The sequence below is a fragment of the Oryza sativa genome, chromosome 11 (assembly GCF_034140825.1).
Source record: "Oryza sativa Japonica Group chromosome 11, ASM3414082v1".
NCBI lineage: Eukaryota > Viridiplantae > Streptophyta > Magnoliopsida > Poales > Poaceae > Oryza > Oryza sativa.
Genome location: NC_089045.1, coordinates 20632055 through 20651291, shown reverse-complemented (window position 1 = coordinate 20651291; position 19237 = coordinate 20632055). Strand labels below are relative to the sequence as shown.

General features: G+C 39.4%; 3 protein-coding genes across 3 annotated transcripts; all 3 read left to right on the top strand.

Moving 5' to 3' along the window:
• Positions 1–2100: 2100 nt before the first annotated feature.
• LOC136353905 (uncharacterized) lies at positions 2101–3780 on the top strand. The gene is made up of 6 exons (XM_066305211.1): positions 2101–2198; positions 2284–2492; positions 2598–2892; positions 2969–3067; positions 3138–3511; positions 3599–3780. The coding sequence occupies exons 1-6, from the start codon at positions 2175–2177 to the stop codon at positions 3642–3644; spliced, it is 1047 nt and encodes a 348-aa protein (XP_066161308.1). The 5' UTR covers positions 2101–2174; the 3' UTR covers positions 3645–3780.
• A 3074-nt stretch (positions 3781–6854) lies between these two features.
• On the top strand, positions 6855–11202 carry LOC136354195 (protein HASTY 1-like). The gene is made up of 7 exons (XM_066305881.1): positions 6855–7154; positions 7372–7482; positions 7606–7731; positions 7817–7920; positions 8213–8471; positions 9492–9637; positions 10419–11202. The coding sequence occupies exons 1-7, from the start codon at positions 7050–7052 to the stop codon at positions 11200–11202; spliced, it is 1635 nt and encodes a 544-aa protein (XP_066161978.1). The 5' UTR covers positions 6855–7049.
• Positions 11203–11244: 42 nt separating this feature from the next.
• LOC9267852 (uncharacterized) lies at positions 11245–18824 on the top strand. Its single transcript, XM_015760476.3, has 17 exons — positions 11245–11378; positions 11461–11541; positions 12082–12198; positions 12284–12373; positions 12445–12540; positions 12713–12772; positions 12862–12930; positions 13003–13089; positions 15177–15275; positions 15367–15453; positions 15537–15617; positions 17010–17090; positions 17169–17264; positions 17348–17401; positions 17511–17555; positions 17658–17723; positions 18465–18824. Exons 1-17 carry the CDS (start codon positions 11247–11249, stop codon positions 18474–18476), a joined length of 1353 nt encoding a protein of 450 aa, XP_015615962.2. The 5' UTR covers positions 11245–11246; the 3' UTR covers positions 18477–18824.
• Positions 18825–19237: the final 413 nt, after the last annotated feature.

Below are 19237 nucleotides of genomic sequence, written 5' to 3'. Positions count from 1 at the left end.
TGGCGGCGCCAGCCACACTGGCGCCGTGCCCGTGCCACCGTGGCACTAGGGCTGTCGTGGAGGTACTGACTGGGCAGAAAGGGGGCGCCAGCCACACTGGCGCCGCCCCTCATACCACGGCGCCAGCATAGCTGGCGCGCCCCTCCTCTGTGCCTTAAACCCCGTGGGCCCCACCACCTTTCTCCTCCCCACTCCCATTTTCACCATTCCCAGCCCGAGCAGCGAGCTGCTGTTCTTCTCCCTCTCTCTCCCCCTCACCTCTCCACCTCAAATCCACTCAATTTGAAGCCGTTTTTCGCGGGATTTTTTGTGGAAATCGAAGAGAAAGGTAGACTCCTTCATTCCCCCCTCTTTTTTTTCATTTTTATTGGTTGAATTTGTAGATCGGTGGGTAACCCTAGAACCCCTTTTTTACCCAAATTTGTGATTTTTAGCATTTGTTCTTAGGATTGGCTTGTTGTAGTGCTACATGTTTGCAATGTACTCATTGGTGTCATGAATTTTTTAACCATATATGTGGTAATGTTAATTTTTCGATGGTTTGGTTGGATGGATGGATGAAAAATTATGGTTGAGGCATGACGGAGGTTTGGGTTGTATGATAGAGTATTTGTAATATTTCGATGTGTAATGCAGTAGTAAACTTGTTGATAGTTGTAGGTGGATTAAATATTTTTTTGGAGTAGTAGCTTTGGGACAATTTAAGTTATGCATTGGTTATAATATGTCGGTTTGGACTACGTTTAGAAATGAAGATTTAATTTTTGTTGCAAAGTTACATTTGATTTTTTGGTGTAGATGGATAGACTTGTTCGTGTTTACTACGGTGGTAGAGTGGTGGAACCTTATGTTGGTGGACATGTTGAGTTTGAGGATATGTCATTGAAGACTATTTTGTTTCCCACCCACCCAACTCTAGATGAACTAAGGTCACGAGTGAAAGAAGTTCTTGGATGGACCGAGGATAATGTGGAGATTCGTTTTTATGGGAGATACGATGTTGGTCAAGGGCATAAGTATATATTAAATGTGATAGGTCAGTTGGAATGGGAAGTTTACTTTGATTTGGTAAAAGAGTCTCAGTTTAGATCTCTAGAGGTGTTTGCATCAAAGTTAGTTCGTACCGTAGAAAATTTGGATCTAAACAAATCTCCTTCTTATCATTACGTTGAGAAGAATTTTGTGACATATTATTCTCGTCTGGAGGGGGTGCAAGTAAGAGTGAGTTGGTACGAGAAGACTTGGAGGGTGAAGGAGAGAAGAAGAGACCTTTGCTTGGAAATGATTTATGGGAGGCAGGACCATCAAAGAGACATTGCAGTACTGATGATGTGGATGCAGCGAGGGTGATGAAAAGGGAGTTAGTACAAGAGGGGCTTGATCTAAGTGAACATTTGTCGGCGAGTGTTCATTGGTCGTCGTACGGAGTCAACCCTGAATACCCGACAGAAGTAGCAGGCCAATATGTGAATCCAGATGATTACTTTTATGTCGAATTGAGTGGTGGTCACGATTCTGTCTCAGTAGAAGTCAATAGAGATGATGTTGACGAGGAGGCAAGTGTTGAGCAATATGATGTTGAACTTGCTGAAGACTCTGATGATGACCGTCCATTCCCTCCACTTACTAATAATGACAAGTTAGCATTAGAGGAATGTCGTGCATTTGAGAAGGTGTTTGGGAGGAAGCCGGACATTCCTGAGTTTAGGGACCTAACACATGCCCATGGTGCACTAGTAGATGGCGGCATCAACCTAGATCAGTTGCCAGAACCATTCCAGGTGGATGGTCTCAGAAAGGGTTTAGAGTTCCCATCCATGGTCGCATTGAAGCTATGGCTCCAGGAGTACGCCATCGTGCACCATCGTCCATACCGTGTTGTCAATTCTGCCGCAAATAGGAGGTACACTGTTAAATGTGAAAACCCACGGTGCAAATGGAAGGTCCATGCAACTAAGAGGTCTAGTGGCACGTGGAGGATATCACGGGTAGGTAAGGAACATAGTTGTGCTACTGCCGAAGGTTCAGGGAGCCACCGGCAACTGACATCAAAGTTCATAGCAAATAGGTTATACAATGAGCCAGACATGGAGAAGACAGTGGCCTACCTTTTTGAGAGTACTGCCACTTCACATGCTCACCGGGATGTGGCATACAAGCATTATGTCAATGAGATGGACTGCTTGCAGCCTCAACATGTAAGTACTTCCAATATCACTTCTAGTTAGACATTTACTTCTTTAATTGAGATACTAACCAACGACATCTCTTCAACTTTTGCAGATTGAGTGGTTACCATACCACACAAATGAGGCTTCAAGCCTGACCCTGAACTCGATGTGCAATCGAGACTCTGACTATTTCATGTACCAGTGCCCATTGATTTGTTTCTGGGCAGTTGAGTACCACCTTCCGCACCGTGTCATGCGACAGTTCGGGAAGAAACAAGATTGGCCGGTTGAGGACATCTCAACTGGAGTTGAATTACATAAGTAAATATTTCTTATCTTTGTTTGCTTTCATTGTCAATGTTCAATTTTGTACCATTTAACCCTTGTCGATGCTCACTACTATTTCATCACCTTCTACTTGTCTAGGTATGACAGGGTGAGAACAAAGAAGGTGAAAGACTGGGGGCTAGAGCATAATAGATACATTGATGAATGGAGAACAGCCGGAAGGAACGATAGGTACATCGAAACTATACACCAAAATCATCTTTTCTCAGAGTACCTTCGTTGGCTGCATAGGACATATAGACTGTTCCTCCGCCCTACTTGGACGGAAGCCGACATAGAGGATGACCGCGACTCCGATGAGGGGCGGAATTCCTATGATGTCCGGACTAGAGTTGGATATCAAATGGAGCACGCCCCACTTAGAGACAGAGTCGTAAGTTTTCTTGCATTTATCAAAGTTACTTACATTTGCACCCTAGACCCTAACATATATCTTTTCAAGCTTTCAGTCGAGAGAGCTCCTCAGGAGTGTGAATGAAATGGGGCATGCCCTCCAAGCTCCGAGGGGTGGTGAGGACATGGAGAACACGCTCCGCAATGTTTTAGAGGTAAAATTTATTTAGCACTTTGCATTACTTGAGTTATTCCTAACAAACTTCTTTTTTTTTTGAAATGCAGAAAGTTCGTCAAAGGTGCCGGAAACTTGCAGCAAGATTAGGTTGCAGGTCGGTTGGATTGGACGACGTGTACCAACCGGGGAGACTACCACCACCACTACCTCAATCCGCGCGTCCAAGTACTGCTCGACACTCCATCAGGATAGAAGAGCGTGAAGGAGTTGGTGGCTCGTCGTCGTCACGCATTAAGCAAGGGAGGGGAAAGGGGAAGGCGCCGGCTCCACCTAGCGACGACGATGACGATGAGGACGAGGAGGATGAGGACTACGTCGCACCAGACGCCGAGGAGATAGACATGTCACAGCTTCCCGACGCGCCTCAGGGGACGCAACCCACGCAATACAACTTGCGATCCACTCGGGCAGCGAAAAAGAGGTAAAATGAGCTTACCATTCTCAAATGTTATTTGATTTCCCTTATTTTGTTTTTAAAATGTTTTAAACATTGGATTTTCAAATGTAGGTACACTCCGGGCTCGCAAGCAATTCGGCGCCAACGGAAGAAGTAATTTGTATGAAGTTAATTTATTGGTTGGTAGTATGACATATGTGGTGCACTATGTGATATAAAATGTGATGGACTATGTGAGGACTATGTGATGGACTTTTGACATTATTTCATGTGTGGAATATAGGATGGACTTTTTGCATTGTTTGATGTGTGGGATATGTGATGGACTTTTGGCATTGTTTAATGTGTGGAATATGTGAGGACTATGTGATGGACTTTTGGCATTGTGATTTGTGCAATTGGAACCTGTTTTAGTCTGTACGAATCTGTGAATTGTGATTTGAATTGCGAACTGTGAATTGGTACATTTGTGCAATATGGATCTACAATTTGCAGGGAGGCAGAGAGCGGCGCCAACCACCCTAGCGCCGAGGTTGAGAAGGGCGGCGCCAGCCAGTGCCGCGAGGCAGAAGGGTTTCGGGCTGGGGGAGGGCGGCGCCAGCTACCCTGGCGCCGTGGTCCATGAGGGCGGCGCCAGCCGAGGCCTGGAGGCAGAAGGGCTTCGATGGGTGGAGGAGGGGGGCGCCAGCCACCCTGGCGCCGCGTTCGGGGGGGGGGGGGGCGCCAGCCGTTGCCTGGAGGCAGAACAGACTTGGCGAAAATTTGGGGGGGGGAGAAAGTTGGTGGGGCCTGCAGAGGAGGGGCGCGCCAGCCATGCTGGCGCCGTGCTATGAGGGGCGGCGCCACTTTGACTGGCGCCCCCTTCGGCCTAGTCAGCACCTCCACGACAGCCCTATTGCCACGGTGGCACGGGCACGGCGCCAGTGTGGCTGGCGCCGCCATGTTGGGGTACGGCGCCAGCCACTCTGGCGTCCCAAAAAGGACCATTTCCGGTTTAAGTTTTACCAGGGGTCTATTTGTAAAATAAATTTTTAAAAAGGACCAAATTGTAAAAATTTCAGCACGCGAGATCCTGTACTCCAGGAGCTGCACAGGCATCGACACAGAGCTCCCTGCGAGAAGCTGCTCTGCCCAGCGAATCCCTCCGAGAAGCTGCTCTACCACAGACCTCCATCACCTGGCCTTCCTTGCTGCTCCATCGGGCTAGCCACCGTCCTCCCTCGCTGGGTCGTCGATCCACCCTGAGCCCCAACCTCCTGAGCCGCTCTCTTTATGAGCAACATCGTGAGAGACCGTGAGACCCTCGTCAATCAGGGGATTTTGGATCTGAGCGATTCCCTTTTTGGACACAGATCTGATTTGGTGAAGAAGGAAAAAAGAGGAGGAAGAAGAAGCCCTCCATTGCCATGCACTCCACTGCCTTGCAGCGCCAGCAGCGGAGGCCCCTGGCGTCAAGACGGTGGCGGTGACTTGGAAGCCCCTCACTGATTTCGCTTTGTTGCGGTATGGATATGGATGGCACCTGCAGGCCAACGACGGAGGGAGGGAACGATGGCCACTGCCGGTGGGGATGATATGCGTGGCGAGGATGATGATGACCAATGCAGCAATAATGATGGGCGGAGCATGCATGCGCTGCAGTAGGGGGCGTCATCCGGGGAGGAGGGCGCACGGTGGCGGTGTTAGTGCGGGGCATGGGGTGGCGGGGATTGCGCAGCCGATGGATTAGATGCGGTATGGGTGATTTAGCCGCTAGGATTGGAGAGAGGTACAACTCCTTTTTATATTAGTATAGATATAGATATAGATTTATACATATATCACAAACTTTATATATAAATACTATAAAGTTTTATATATGTACGTACTCTGTATACATGTATATTGTTTATACGTCGATTTATTTTGGTATACATAAATGTTATATATACACACACGTATTTATTACTTTGTATATCCACGTACAAACTTTGTATTGTATATTATTTATACGTCAATTTATTTTAAGTATACACACACACATATATATATATATATATCAATAATACTTACGCTCGGACGATCGGCGCGGGGGAACCGGATCGGGCGCTCCCCCTCCCCCCCTCCCCCCACGTGCTACCTACTGGGCCCATCACTTCTCCCTCCTTTTTTTCTATAAAAGATGTTTTCACCTAGTGTATTTAGAATGTTTCACTTTTTATAAATTTAATGTTGCAGTGAATTAAAATATTGTTTTGCAAAAGAAAAACCCACATATTTTGGAAACTCTATATTAAGGGAATTTGGTTTATTACTTGTTCCACAAAAAATGTTTCACCTAGTGTACTCATAATGTTTCACTATGTCTAAATCTAATGTTGCAGTGAACTAGACATTCCATTGTAAAAAAAAACACATATTTTGGAAACCCCTATTAAGGGAATTTGGTTTATTTTCCATTCTACCGAAAAATGTTTCACCTAATGTACTCATAATGTTTCACTATGTATAGATCTAATATTGTAGTGAACTGAAACATTCTTTCTTTCGCTATTTACTGAAACATTGTTTTTATATAAGATGAAACAACACCCGATTTAAACAAATGAAACATTTTCGATCTACTTAGTGAAACAATTCCGATATACCTGGTGGAACATCGTGCAACATTTAAAAATAATTCAATAATAAGCTTTTTTTTCATCGGAATATATCCATGTGTGGTCTTGTTTTGAAGATTTAATTGCAATGAATTTAATGGTGCAATCGGATAATGATTTGGATAAGTAATTTAGGAGAAAAATCAGTTTAAAGTAGTTTTCCACGTAAATCGGGTGCTGACATCAATGCCCGATTTTGTTCCAATCGGATCGGTTGCCTGAGCCGTAGGCTCCTCCTCCCATCTCTCTCTCTCTATATGTGTGTGTATATATATATATATATATTACAGTAGTTAATGTTAATACCTAAACATTTAAAAAAGTTTCATACTCATTCGAATTGGGTATATACTCAATTTCAATTATGGTGCCCGGGCACCATGGAACACCAAACAAATTTAATATATATATATATATATATATATATATATATATATATATATATATATATATATATATATATTCATATTTTAAAATACTTTCATATGATGCTAATTTCATATTTGAGGGAGTACTTTGTATATATGTATATTGTGTATACGTCAATTTATTTTGGTATACATAAAAAATATATATATAAATACACACATATACTTTGTATATCTACGTACAACCATTGTAGAGTATTTGTATAACGTATGTACGCAACTACGCGAGGAGACTATAAAGAGAGGTGCGCACGCAACAGCCAACCCCGTCGACTTGTACTAGTTCGTTCCCCCTAACCCCACGCCCCGAATCCCCCACGCACCGGGCCCCCGCGCCGGCGCTCTCCCCGCCGCCTGGACGCGCGCCGGCCTTCCGCCGCCGCAGGTGGAGCCTCTCTCTCTCTTTCCGTCTCCGCCCCGCGCCGCCGCCAACTAGGTCTAGTAACCTAGTTTTTCCCTTTTTCTCCCCCAATTCTCAGCTAGCTAACTGAGAAGATGAACACTTGTTCGGTCGCCGCTGGTCCCGCCGCGGCTTGGGCTTGTAGCAGTGTCAATACTTGCGCCAGGAATTCCTACCCTGTTGAATTGGAGCCGGAGCCGGTTCGTATCTCTCTTGCCTTCTCGCGCTTAACGCTGGGCAAAATAATGTGGTTATGCAGCACTAGATTATGCATCTCCTGGTTCTCTAGCACAGTTTTAAGAATCTACTAGTGTATTGGATTTGCACGCTTCAAAATTTTGCTCATTCTTTGGTTGTTTCCTTCTATCTACCAAACTATATATATAACTACTGATCTTGTTTGATCCCTACGGATAGGTAAAAGAGAGAGAGAAAGGCTATGTCGACTTGTTGGTGGATGCATCTCTTCTGTTGGTCAGCAATGATTTCCCTCCTGAGGTCCAGCGTCATGGTGCTAGGATGCTTCAGGTCTATATGAATGTTCTCTTTTATTAATAATGCTTTGTATGTGTAAAATGTCTATTGCAGGAACTATATGAACATAAATATATAGTGGACATTAATATGTGGTATTTTTTTCTCCATTTGCAGCATCTTCTAAAATTCAGGCGTGAGGAATTGAGCAGTTTTGATTGCAGTAGTTTGATCCATCAAGATGACACTGATAGTACTAACATGTCAAATAAATTCGATGATATAATTCACCCAAGAATGCGGGTATTTTTTTTCTTTTTTAACATGCATTATAATAATGTGCTGTCAAGCATATTCTTTCTGTAAAGTCTTCTCATTGATGATGCAGTGCAACAATGGTGCAGTACCTTGCCATCAAGTTAAGGGCTGTCTACTTCTTGCAGAATATAATATTTTATGTGAAGCATTTGATGTTGTAACATCCTGTTTAAGGTATGACATCATTTGATATTTTGCTATATTTTGTTACTCTATTCATAAATACATGATTTTCTAAAAAAAGTGTGGTCATATTTAGCAATCAGCTATTGATACACGTATAATATATTAGGTTGCCTAAATGAGAATGATATTGTTCAATTCTTAATATTTTCCATTAACATGATATTATAGAAGTCAGCGATCATTTTTTGTAAGGAAAATATGTCACTTATTTAGGAGTATTGGTAATGACTTTACTTTATATAACAAAAAGTGATTCCTTACCTTTAAGTTCCTTTTACAGGTCTGAACAGTATAAGGGGGTACTTCACTATCTTCTTAAGCCCCTCAACAAAATATGGGTCCAATCAGAGTGGAGAAGTACATTTCTGCACTCTGCATTTGGCCTAACCTGTCTATTCTCTGATCATTTCTTGGAGATGGTTTATAAAGTTGTGAAGTTCTGCGAAAATGATCTCCGACAAAGCACATTGGAGTCTATTGAGATGCAATTCTGCGATCTTCATTCTCTTTTAAGATTGATGCTTCCCTTTCTATTGCAGGTAAATGTTCAATTAACCTAATATTATTAATACATAGTTGAGTTGAATACGCACGAGTCTTCGTTTGGTTGATAGAATTGGGCCTCCAATTCAATTCCAGAGGGAATTGTATAATCCCATTTTTTGTGTTTGGCTGCCAATAAAATCTTCAACTTGGAAAGAGAATCCTTGGTGAACTCCATTTCATGCTTGTGTATATTTTTGACCAGAATTGCGTCGAGTGGAATTTTCTTCTCCTAACCTAGAGTCTGAGCCTTCTTCTCTATTCTACCATCGACCTTGATGCCACCCTAGGAGAGGGAGATCACTTCCCCTGACTACCATGGAGTTCGACGCCTCAAATTCCCAATTCCCTATGGCAGCTTCCATGGAACTTGGTATCAGTTGCAGCCATGGTGGCACCGATGGCCATGGTATTTGCAATGGCCATCGTGGGGGAGATTGGATCATATACCCTCACTTCAGATTGGAAATTAAGGATTTACCTTCCCATGCCAATGACGTGGGGTAACCATGGTCAATTACATGGGGGTCAGGAGGGTAAATCCTCAATTTCAGTCTAAGCGGAGGGTATATGATCAAATTTTACCCAGGGTGGTGGCGGCATAGTGTAGCTCAGCGTCAGTGGTCTTTGGACACTATATCACTAAGTAAGCGGGCATGGTTCAGATTCAGTAGCCATGAAAACTGTGAAGTTCAGCATTGCTGGATCAGTCATGGCTCCAGTGAGGTCGCATCAGAGGGTTAGCTGGTTAGGGTGGATAAGGAGGTATCCTCCCAAACCAATGGGTGGGGATTTGAATCGTGGAGGTGTTGTTTTTGTTGTCCTCAAATCCAACTGGAATTGAGCTCCAAAATCTATTCCTGTTCCTATTCCATCCTAACTGCAATATTTACCTAAGCCCAATTCCAATTCCCTAGTTCATGTCTTAATTGCATAGACCAAACGGTGTTTAATATTGTGTGCCTTTGAGTCGTTCTTAACTATCATACTAACTGTGTTAATTGTCTGATTTACAGTTGCTCCAATGCATACATTCTCTTTGGAGAGGACAAATCTCTGGCAGTCTTCCTGATCAACTTGAAAGTGCTAAAAGCAAGATGAGTGATGAAGATGTCCAACAAAACAAGACAAGAAAATTGTTGGAGGAAATCCGACTGAGTGGGTGAGTTTGTTGCTTATAGCATTTCATATATGTTATTTTGATTGCCTTTTTCATCTATGTAACCTCTACTTTTATTGACTTAATTATTGGTAATTTATTGTATTTTTTTGTTAGATTCAATGATTGTAGTTGGTCATAATTTGTGCATTATTTTTCATGTCCACATACTTGTCTTCAACTAGTAACTATTGTACTAGGAGAATGGTATTTGGGGTCCATGTTACACTATTAGACCAATGGCTCTGATGTATGATGATTAGTTGGAACTTGACAGATTTGTACTATTTGGTTTTGTACTTGTGAATTTGAAACATGATTCTAGATGTTCCTATTCTTGAAGTGTCATGGTCCTGATGGGACAGTAGAAGCGATCTGCGGATCACAATATCTCTTAAATAGAGATTGGCACTAACAACTTGAACCTGAAAGAAAATAGAAAATGAACTAAAACGAAACTTGGTATCCTACAAATTCGAGATTTAGGTGATAATGCATCTTTTGTGGGATGCTTCCCATAAGCATGGTCTAACATGGATGGCTTATTTATTTGTCCATGTTGTCTTGCATCATGCAGTATGTGATTATTTTCATTCTGTATTTCAACTATTTGTAATATTGTGACTTACTCATTCTTGAGAACATCTAATGTGATACATGAGGATGTAATTTTAGAATACATGTATTTTAGTCGAACTTATTTATGCATATATTATTATAAATTGGCTCTGTGGAGTTGTTTTCTTATCAAACTTATATTTGGATATGCTATGCCATGTCACAGGTACAACATCATTGGTCTATCTTTATCTATTCAAGGGGCATTTTCTGATCTATTGGATATTTCATCTTTCAATGATGCTATCTTTGAAGATTTAGGGTCAATGGAGTTTAGGCATTTAAGCAAACTTATCAATCTTGTTTTCGTTCCTTTGGTAACATATTGTCCTTCCAAATTCTGGAAGAAGTGGATGTTGAACCTACTACGACCCTTACTTGATCACTGTGAGGATTTACTTTACTTTGCGTGGTTCAGCCTTATGCACCATGGCCGAGCTAAAGTTCCTTATTACTTCGGGAAACTCTCTGGGCCAACAGAAAACATTGAGAAGTTTGAAGATACTCAACTTCTTGAGTTCACCCGTGAAGTGTCTCATTTGCTGGGAGTTTTATCGTCTCCAGAATCAAACAATGGGCTTTTACATTATCTTTTAACCCATGATTGTCTTGGGAGTTCAAGGATGAGCTTGTTTGGGTATTGGGTGGATGATGAAGCAACTACAAGTGCTATTTCCTTTTGCCTTGCTATGGTCCGACTTGCAGGCAGTACCGACAATGAGAGGTGCAAGCTGTTTGTTGCAGATGAATTGCTTCCATCTATAATTCGGCGCTTAGATGATCAACTACCATGTGCAATGAGAAACCTAATTTTCAAGTTCAACTCCAGTACAAATGATACTGTTGATAAGGATCTTATTGTTCTCTGTGAAGAAATATACATCTATATTTCCAGCAATTTGTACCCACAAAGCCAGGCAAGTGACAATCAGTTGAATTTTATTTTTTAAATTGATCACTATTCTGACTGTATGCTTAATCGTACTAGGACCTGATGGGGGGAGAGAAAGGCAATGCTTATGTTGAAAATAACTTTACATGTTGGTTGGCAAAGCAAAAGGAAGATCTCCGTGCAAAGGCATTCTGTTCTGCTCCAATGGAGTTTAATGGGGAGTGGAACTGGGAGGTTGATTCTCTTAACTTCAATTTATTCTTTGACATCTCAATGTTGAACCGTCATCTGGGTTGGTATTGGTTTTGAATTCCAGTTTGAAGATGAATTCCAAAGGTATCTTCCAGTTTATTTTAACATGTTGCAAGAAGTTGATGCCATGGACGACAGTGCAGAGGTATTGTAACAGATTGAACTAACTTGGTTGCACAAGACCTTTATTTAGTAACGCAAGTAGTTTATGAGTGCTAGAGGAATTAGTGGTTGTACCTTCCACATTTGTACTTGTTTGGGGGTGCTTCTGAAATTGATAGCAAGGTGGTAGATATAGTGCTGGGGATGGTGGATGAAAAACAATGAGGTTGAGTCAATGAGTTGGAACGGAAGCAAACTTGATTGGCTTCAACCAGAATCAACTGGGCCGACTTGAACCTTGTCAGCTGCCTAGAACCCTTTTAGTTATGCTCAGCTGCCTTGGTGGCTTGCTGTAAACTGCAGCCTTGCTGTATGGCCATACTGTTTTCGTGGGTACACTCTACAGTGTTTCAATGTCACAATTTTTATGAACGTAGTAACCAAGATAATATGGGGTGATTTTCCATTTCTTTTTTGTATAAAATGGAGTGGGTTTCCAGTGTTCATTAGTGTTTCTTGATTTGTTTATAAGATTGGTTTCTGGACGTAAGAAAGTACAATTTATATTTGTCTACATATATAGGGTGATTGTTCGGGCATGAATGCTCTCCTTCAGAAATTGAATCCTCAATTCCGATCCAAGTATGCCATTTACAGCAGTGAGCACCCTTATTTGAGGGAGATCTCACGTATGCAGAAGGTATATAAGCTGCTACTTCAACTTCCAACTTATGTATTTGTCATATATGCATATTCTAATGATATTGTTATTTTTGTTAATGAAGCGGAAATTTTGTTCAATGAATCAAGTCAGACATTACAAAAAAATGTACGATCTTCTTGGCAAACTCATCACTCTCAAACCATATATCAAGGTATTTTCCTCACCTTTGTTATTGTCAACGAGTTCAAAAACAGCATGATCTATATCTAGTTTTCTTTACAGGGTTCTGACCGTTCTTATAGTGTAATTGAACGTCTTGAAGAAAACTTGGAGATACAATCCACTTTTGATGCTTATGAAGTGGATCAGTCGGTTGGTGTGAGTGTTTGTCATCTTAATTTATTTACTTTTTTATAAGAGGCTTATTAATGTGGGCACCATGTTTTCTGTGAAGTACTTGCAACATTCTTGTTTGGAATCCCAAACAGGCAATAAATATGATATTGCTGTTGCCTCTCCTCTCAAGTCTGAATATTTCTTCTCCTGCCAGGTCCTACTTTGTCATGTGCTGTATTTCTGGGAGCCTCGATTTCATCCTCTGATACGAGAAGTAACTTATGGGTCTTTTAGAGTACTATATCTTCATCCATCCATTTTATGATTGTTTTTAATGGCCTGCATAATGATCTGACTGTTTAGGAACACAAGGACTTGCTTTTGCAGATAGTTGGTCAATTAACCAATGCAAAAGAAAACAAGCAGTTTCAGGTATGCATATATACATATCATATGGGAATCTTCTTGGAACTTCATTGAAATCTGATTTTCACTTTCCTCTAGCCACTGACACCAGACCCTGGAGACTTTGCGCCACATTTGAAGCCTTATGCACGTTTCTACATTCAGACTAAGCTGAAGATGTCCATGGTATTGTATAAAGTATTCATGTCCTTTATTCCTTTGTCAACCATTTAATTGATTTTTTATATTTCTCTGCTCATGAGTAATATTTAATTAGTTTTAGTCGAGCAAATAAATATACTTTTCCTAGTTCATTTTTCATATGCTAACCATTCTTTTAAACTTTGGAGATACTATTTCTTGGTGGAATAAAATCGAGTCAGAATGAAAACCAAAAGCGACATATCATGCCACTGTCACAATTTCTTTCTGATGAAGGTTATCTCCTTTGAAAGCTACTGTGCCTGGATGAACAACTATGCCCATGAATGTCTAAGAATATAAATTAAACAATTTTATGATGAAATTATGTTTTGCAATTTGATGTGGTGAACTCCTTTACAGGAATACTTATTCCAACAGGTCTACTATGGCAACATCAGCCACTCCACCTGGCACATGAGGCCTGCACCGGGTGCATGAATTAGTTATGTTTGTTTGGGATCGTTTTCTTAGTGATATGGGTTTGCGTATATTAGAGTTATGTTAGTTGATTGGTTCAATAAGTTAGATGGGTTAGCCTGTCATGAAGTTAAACCTTCTCTTTGATTAAGTTAATCGTGAAATAAAAGAACTCACCCACCAATTTGGCAACGGTCAGAGCCCCTTGTCACAAATAGGAACAAATCCCACCATGACATGTGATCCTCGCCTCCACACGTGCACATATTTGTTATCCTTTCTTCCACCCATGCCACACCATTTAGCTGATAATAAACAGTATCTGTGATGCCAATGGACTGAATGTGCTTGCCTTACTTTTTTCTTGTGCTTATCATGTTTGCATCCTGGCAGATTTGAAGTCTGTCAAATGTGGTCCATGGGAGCACTCCTCTTTTTTTTTTTTTTTTTTTTTTTTGGCTTCACTGGCTCAAACACTGGACTGACAAAATTTCTCAGCTTACAAGACAACACAGTATAACTTTTTGTTGTTCACAAAAATAGATTAGAAAATTCGTTTAAGGCTTAGTATCTACTTCAGATTTGCAAGTCTTTTTTTTTTCATCTTAGAACATTTGGTTCTGATCCAACTGTAACTGAAGTATACTAAACTAACATAAGTCCAAGCAGGTCTGCATGTGTAGCAGCTGCATAACTAGGAAATCATATAATGGGTGCCAATTTCTGTAGTTTTTTTTCTAGATTGTTGTGAAAGTTGCTGTCACAAATACCACTCACCATGTTCATATACTGTTCTTTTTTTCTCGCGCATATTTTGTACTACAAATGCTAGTCAGGTGGTGCTTGTTGTAATGCTGTTCTTTTTTATCAAGTATACTTCATGCTACCATGATGAGTTTATAACACTTTTTTCTTGTCAGTAACAGCATTTTGATGAACTTTTTGGTAATTATTCAGTCAGTTTGGGGCTTAGCACTGCCTAGAGCCCTCCACACAATTAATTGTATCAACTTTGGCATACGTATAAGTGTTATTTACCTACCAACATGGCTAACTATTCTTAGTGGAAGTGAGAATGATACTGTAAGAAGTAACTTGGGTTAGAAATGGATGCATCTTTGATGCTACACTTATTATGCTTAGTTGTCTATAGTCCTACACATAATGCATAACTTGGGCTGCTCATATTTTTAACTATAAGATAGAAGGAATAGCATAACTTGGGCTGCTCATATTTTTAACTATAAGATAGAAGGAATAAAACATTACAAACTAATAAAGAAGTTTGGTAAATAATACATCCCTGACGCTGACAGCTGTAGGGATACCGAATGTCTTTTTTTATTAATCAACTTCATGAAACCTTTTGCCCCTGGTGAAAGTAGACTTCATGTTGGAAGGCTTGTAATATTGTCCATTTCTCTCTCTCATCAAACATGTAACCGTCAAACTTCCACTGTTGCATGGCTTATTGTGTGCGCTTTGATGATATTTCCGTAGTTATTATCACACATATATTACTAATAATTAAATATTGAGTAAGACATTTGTATTTCCATAGTCTATTAGATGGAACGACTTTTTGGTGTTTCTTGTTCTGTGGCCAGTTGGCCACTTCCATTTTTGTATGAATACTATATCTATTTCTTCAGTATGCTAGGGCTGCAATGCAAATCCATTTGCACGAGGATTATGACAACTATCTAGCTTCTGGTCAACTGGATAGCCATATCTACTCACATGTCTCAGAGGTATAAACAACAATTTTTCTAATAAATGCTGATAATAAATTACTTCAGAGTTTCATAAATACATGTTAATTATGCTGTAAATTGCCTGCAGGATTTTTCTGATGAAGATGTTGAAAATAATGCAGTGCCACAGAAATTCTCAGTTTTGGACCATGATCTTATCCATTTATCTCTCAAGGTGCTAAGCAATTTTTACAGAATTTCCTAGAAGATCTGTTTTGATGAATTTTTTTTTCCTTGAAAAACATCTGTGTTTTGCAGCGAAGAGCTCAGATTGTGGATATGCATAATCAAGTATGCACATACTCGAAGTGTCTAAGAGACCTCCTTGAAAATGAGTCGGTATGAAATGCAAAACACTACTGCAATAATACTTTACGAGAATTCCAATTTTGTTCCTTCAACTTAATTCTTGTGTTTAGTTGTCACCCTGAACTACAATAACATTTAGTTTCCATCTTCTGATAAAACTAATTTTGCAAATTCAGAACTGAGGATGTTTTGGGGTGTGTTCGAGTGATCTGGTTAATTGGTTTCCATATGTCATCTCTTGTAGGTGCCACTTTGTAGTTTTTTTTTTTAATTGGTAACAGTAAGCCAGTAAGCAGAACCATACTAAAGAAAGGTTATAAACAATCCCGTAGAAAAAAAGAATTTATTAATGCAATTCCAACTCAGTCCGTTTTCGGAGGAAATCTTCAGCCATTCCAAGTTATAAAGCAAAAACCTTTTACATCTGTTTTGTTTGAGTCAAAATGCTCCAAGAGTGCATATTTTGAAAATGGAGTTCTTAGGATGTACATCTTCTTTACAAGATATCAGCATATAAAAAATGCGAAGTGCTGTATACCGTTTTATTTGGGACATATTAAGCTTCGTCTGCTTTGCTGAATTGAAATTTGGAAAACAGGCATCCCCCGCTTTCCCCTTTCATGCGCAGAGCAAAATCTGCTCAACTTAGAAACTGTGAACCATTTAGATGTCATAGTTATTTTGCTTTCTCTAACACATCATTGGATATTCAGATCACAGATCACTCCGTTGTCTATTAAGTGGCCAAATATCTTCGTGACACTGGGTTTGTCAAAAAAGGAAAAAAATCTGGTCATATTGAATGCAAGATTACTTAATGTTGGGCAACTTTTTCGCATCTTGGAAACCTTTTTCCCTAGAATATGTGAAATCCTCACTTTTTCCTGTTCTTTTGAATGCTCAGATCCTGAAAGCTATGATTATATCACGTCTTATTTTCCTTTCCTGAAAACTTATTTGCACTTTAGGAAGTATATTGTATTGACTGTTTATTGGCTTGGTAAAAACTTTAGTACCACTGACTGATTTATTTGCTTGATAGAAACTTCATATATATTGTTTAGACTCCTAGGGACTTGTTTAAATCTTGTATATGATGCACAACTGCATTGTGATTGTTTGATCTCTGAACGCTTGACATCAGCAACTAGATAATAGGTCTTAATTTAAATGTTGATAGCACAAAGCATGTTAATGAAAAAGGGTGCATGTGAATTTCCTAATCTAACAAGCTGGATCAGTAAACAAGAAAACTGACAAATATTTATTTATTTGCCATTTTATAAATACCAGCCAAAATACAGGGATGTATTATATTCGTTAAGCTAGTAAACATTTGATAAGTATTAATTAGAAATGCACGTTTTACATTGCCTTTTTTGTTGGGTTGACTAAGTTCTGAATTGATATGAACAAACCCAGCTTAAAGATCGTCTGATGAGTTTGATGAGTGAGCTCAATGCTGAAGGTTTTTTTGACATCGACAGTAACTCTGTCAATTGGGTATGTTTGTTTAGTAAATGAATAAGTTTTTTATGTTCAAGGCTTACACAGTATTAATTTTATTGATTGGTTATGTAGGACAATGAGTGTTTCTCAAAGCTTGTAGAAAAATTCAAAAATGAAGTTTTCACAGGACATTCCCTTCCCAGGCGTTACACTATTCAAGGAATTATTGTAAGTCTTTCTTCGTGAACATTAATCTCTTTTGTTTCAATTAATAATTAATAATGCTAGTTTCAAATTGATTTTGATGTCAGGATTATTGGGCAATCTTACAAGAGAAGGATAACACTTGGCAAACCTTTGAAAAGGTTGAACATTAAATCTTGTTCACATTAGTTTTATTCCAGGTGTTGCATCATAAGCAATGTAGATTACACCTTGCAATTAACTGAAGAGCTTTATGTTAACTTTTTTTAGGTTGTTACTGGAACTTCCACTAAATTGATTGCATATCTTCCACAGGTACATAAATTATTATTTTTCCACAGATTTTATTTTGTACAGGTACAGACTTCTTTTCGTGGGGCTGTGTCATTACTTAATTATATATGTATACTTTTACAGTTTTGGAGGGATACACGATATTATAAACATGAGTACTATGACATCGTCAGGGAACCCTTAAAAAAGGTATGTCTTAGTCACTACAAAACTTTTTAATATATTGCGTTTATTATTTTTGTATTTACTGTCATGTTTATGGATGAAACATTGAAACTACGAGCCTCAAGAAATCAACACAATTTTGAGGTGACTGTAGCATTTCCTTGATCAACATAGAAAACATGTCCAGCAAAATGTAGGTCTTATATTTACTAACAATCAAACTAGAATAAATAGAAAACAAACATGACCTGGTGTAATAATAGCGTTTACCATGTTGTTTTTTGTATAAAAAATGATTTTCAGCTGTCCTATTTATGCAAATTTCTTGACATGATGACCTATATAATCCAAATACAAATCTCAAATATCGTGAGAATGAGTTTATGGTCCTCATTTCTAATATATGAATTTTACTCAAAACTATTTCCCTAAAATTGTTATTTGGGATCACAGGACTGTTGTTTCATTGGCACGGGTTGGAAAACAGAATATCATAAAACAATGTGATCGATCATCTATAGTTATCTGAAAAGCGTTCATTTGTTGTGTTTTTTGTGGTAGTCTATGACTCTGTGGATTAGATGTGACGTACATGGCCACCCTTTTTACTGTGGCTTATTTTTGTTCTGATTTTTTTTGACAGAATTTTTGAAGTCCGAATTATTTACTGGTGACATTAATTAATTTGTTTATCTAAAAATATTAATTAATTTGCTGATGAGTGCTTTCCATTTTGTCAGTCACTGATAAATGAATACTTTGCAGATCTTTGTGTAGGGACGGGTCAGGGGAATCTGTGCCGAGAGGGTGCCACTATTGTTGATGGGGTTAGCATACTGTGTTTTTCTATTGGCAGATATCATGTTTCTAATCAAAGTTCTCCTAATCTGGTGCCATCATCTTTACTGATCTCCTGGATGAAGCAGATGCCACTTACTGTAGAACTAACATGACCAGAAAGACGCTGTGCTAGTGCAGCACATTGCAACGAATGTTTTATCATGTACAGCGCACCATCGCCATTTTTCGCCGTCAGCTACTGAACTGGAGATATAAGTTGGACTGTAATTTTATACTCTCTCTATTCTAAAATATAGCAATATATACATATGTCTAGATTTATTATATCGGCACTATGGGTGAGCACAAGTTTCTTACAACTGATTTTCTCGTTTTCTGAATTCACCTTCTGTTCTTGTGGCGATAAAGAAACCAAGCATACTGTATAAGGCTGCATCCGAACCTCCTCTTCAACACACACAAGTTAAAATCAACTCAAGTTATCACGTGACGTTTTATGAACGTTCCTAAGCCATCACTCGATAATCTAATAAAGTAGAGAAAAACCTAACAGTTCTTAAGAAAGAAATATATCTTGTCATCAATTTTAACCCATTATTTTGTACCATCAGATTTATTTTTTACAAAAAGAGATTAAAAAATTTAAAAGGTTCACGTCGCACCCTTCTGATCTGTAATACTCAGTCCATCAAACTTTTTACGAATCCTCTCAAGCTGCCATATAATCTTCTATAAAT

Coding starts and splice junctions, on each gene's coding strand:
- LOC136353905 (XM_066305211.1), top strand. CDS start 2,175: ATGGACTGCTTGCAGCCTCAACAT. Junction 2,893..2,968: donor CCCCACTTAGAGACAGAGTC/GTAAGTTTTCTT, acceptor TCAAGCTTTCAG/TCGAGAGAGCTCCTCAGGAG. Junction 3,068..3,137: donor CGCTCCGCAATGTTTTAGAG/GTAAAATTTATT, acceptor TTTGAAATGCAG/AAAGTTCGTCAAAGGTGCCG.
- LOC136354195 (XM_066305881.1), top strand. CDS start 7,050: ATGAACACTTGTTCGGTCGCCGCTGGTCCCGCCGCGGCTTGGGCTTGT. Junction 7,155..7,371: donor TTGAATTGGAGCCGGAGCCG/GTTCGTATCTCT, acceptor CCCTACGGATAG/GTAAAAGAGAGAGAGAAAGG. Junction 7,483..7,605: donor ATGGTGCTAGGATGCTTCAG/GTCTATATGAAT, acceptor CTCCATTTGCAG/CATCTTCTAAAATTCAGGCG.
- LOC9267852 (XM_015760476.3), top strand. CDS start 11,247: ATGGGGGGAGAGAAAGGCAATGCTTATGTTGAAAATAACTTTACATGT. Junction 11,379..11,460: donor ATGGGGAGTGGAACTGGGAG/GTTGATTCTCTT, acceptor TTTGAATTCCAG/TTTGAAGATGAATTCCAAAG. Junction 17,402..17,510: donor CTTGGCAAACCTTTGAAAAG/GTTGAACATTAA, acceptor AACTTTTTTTAG/GTTGTTACTGGAACTTCCAC.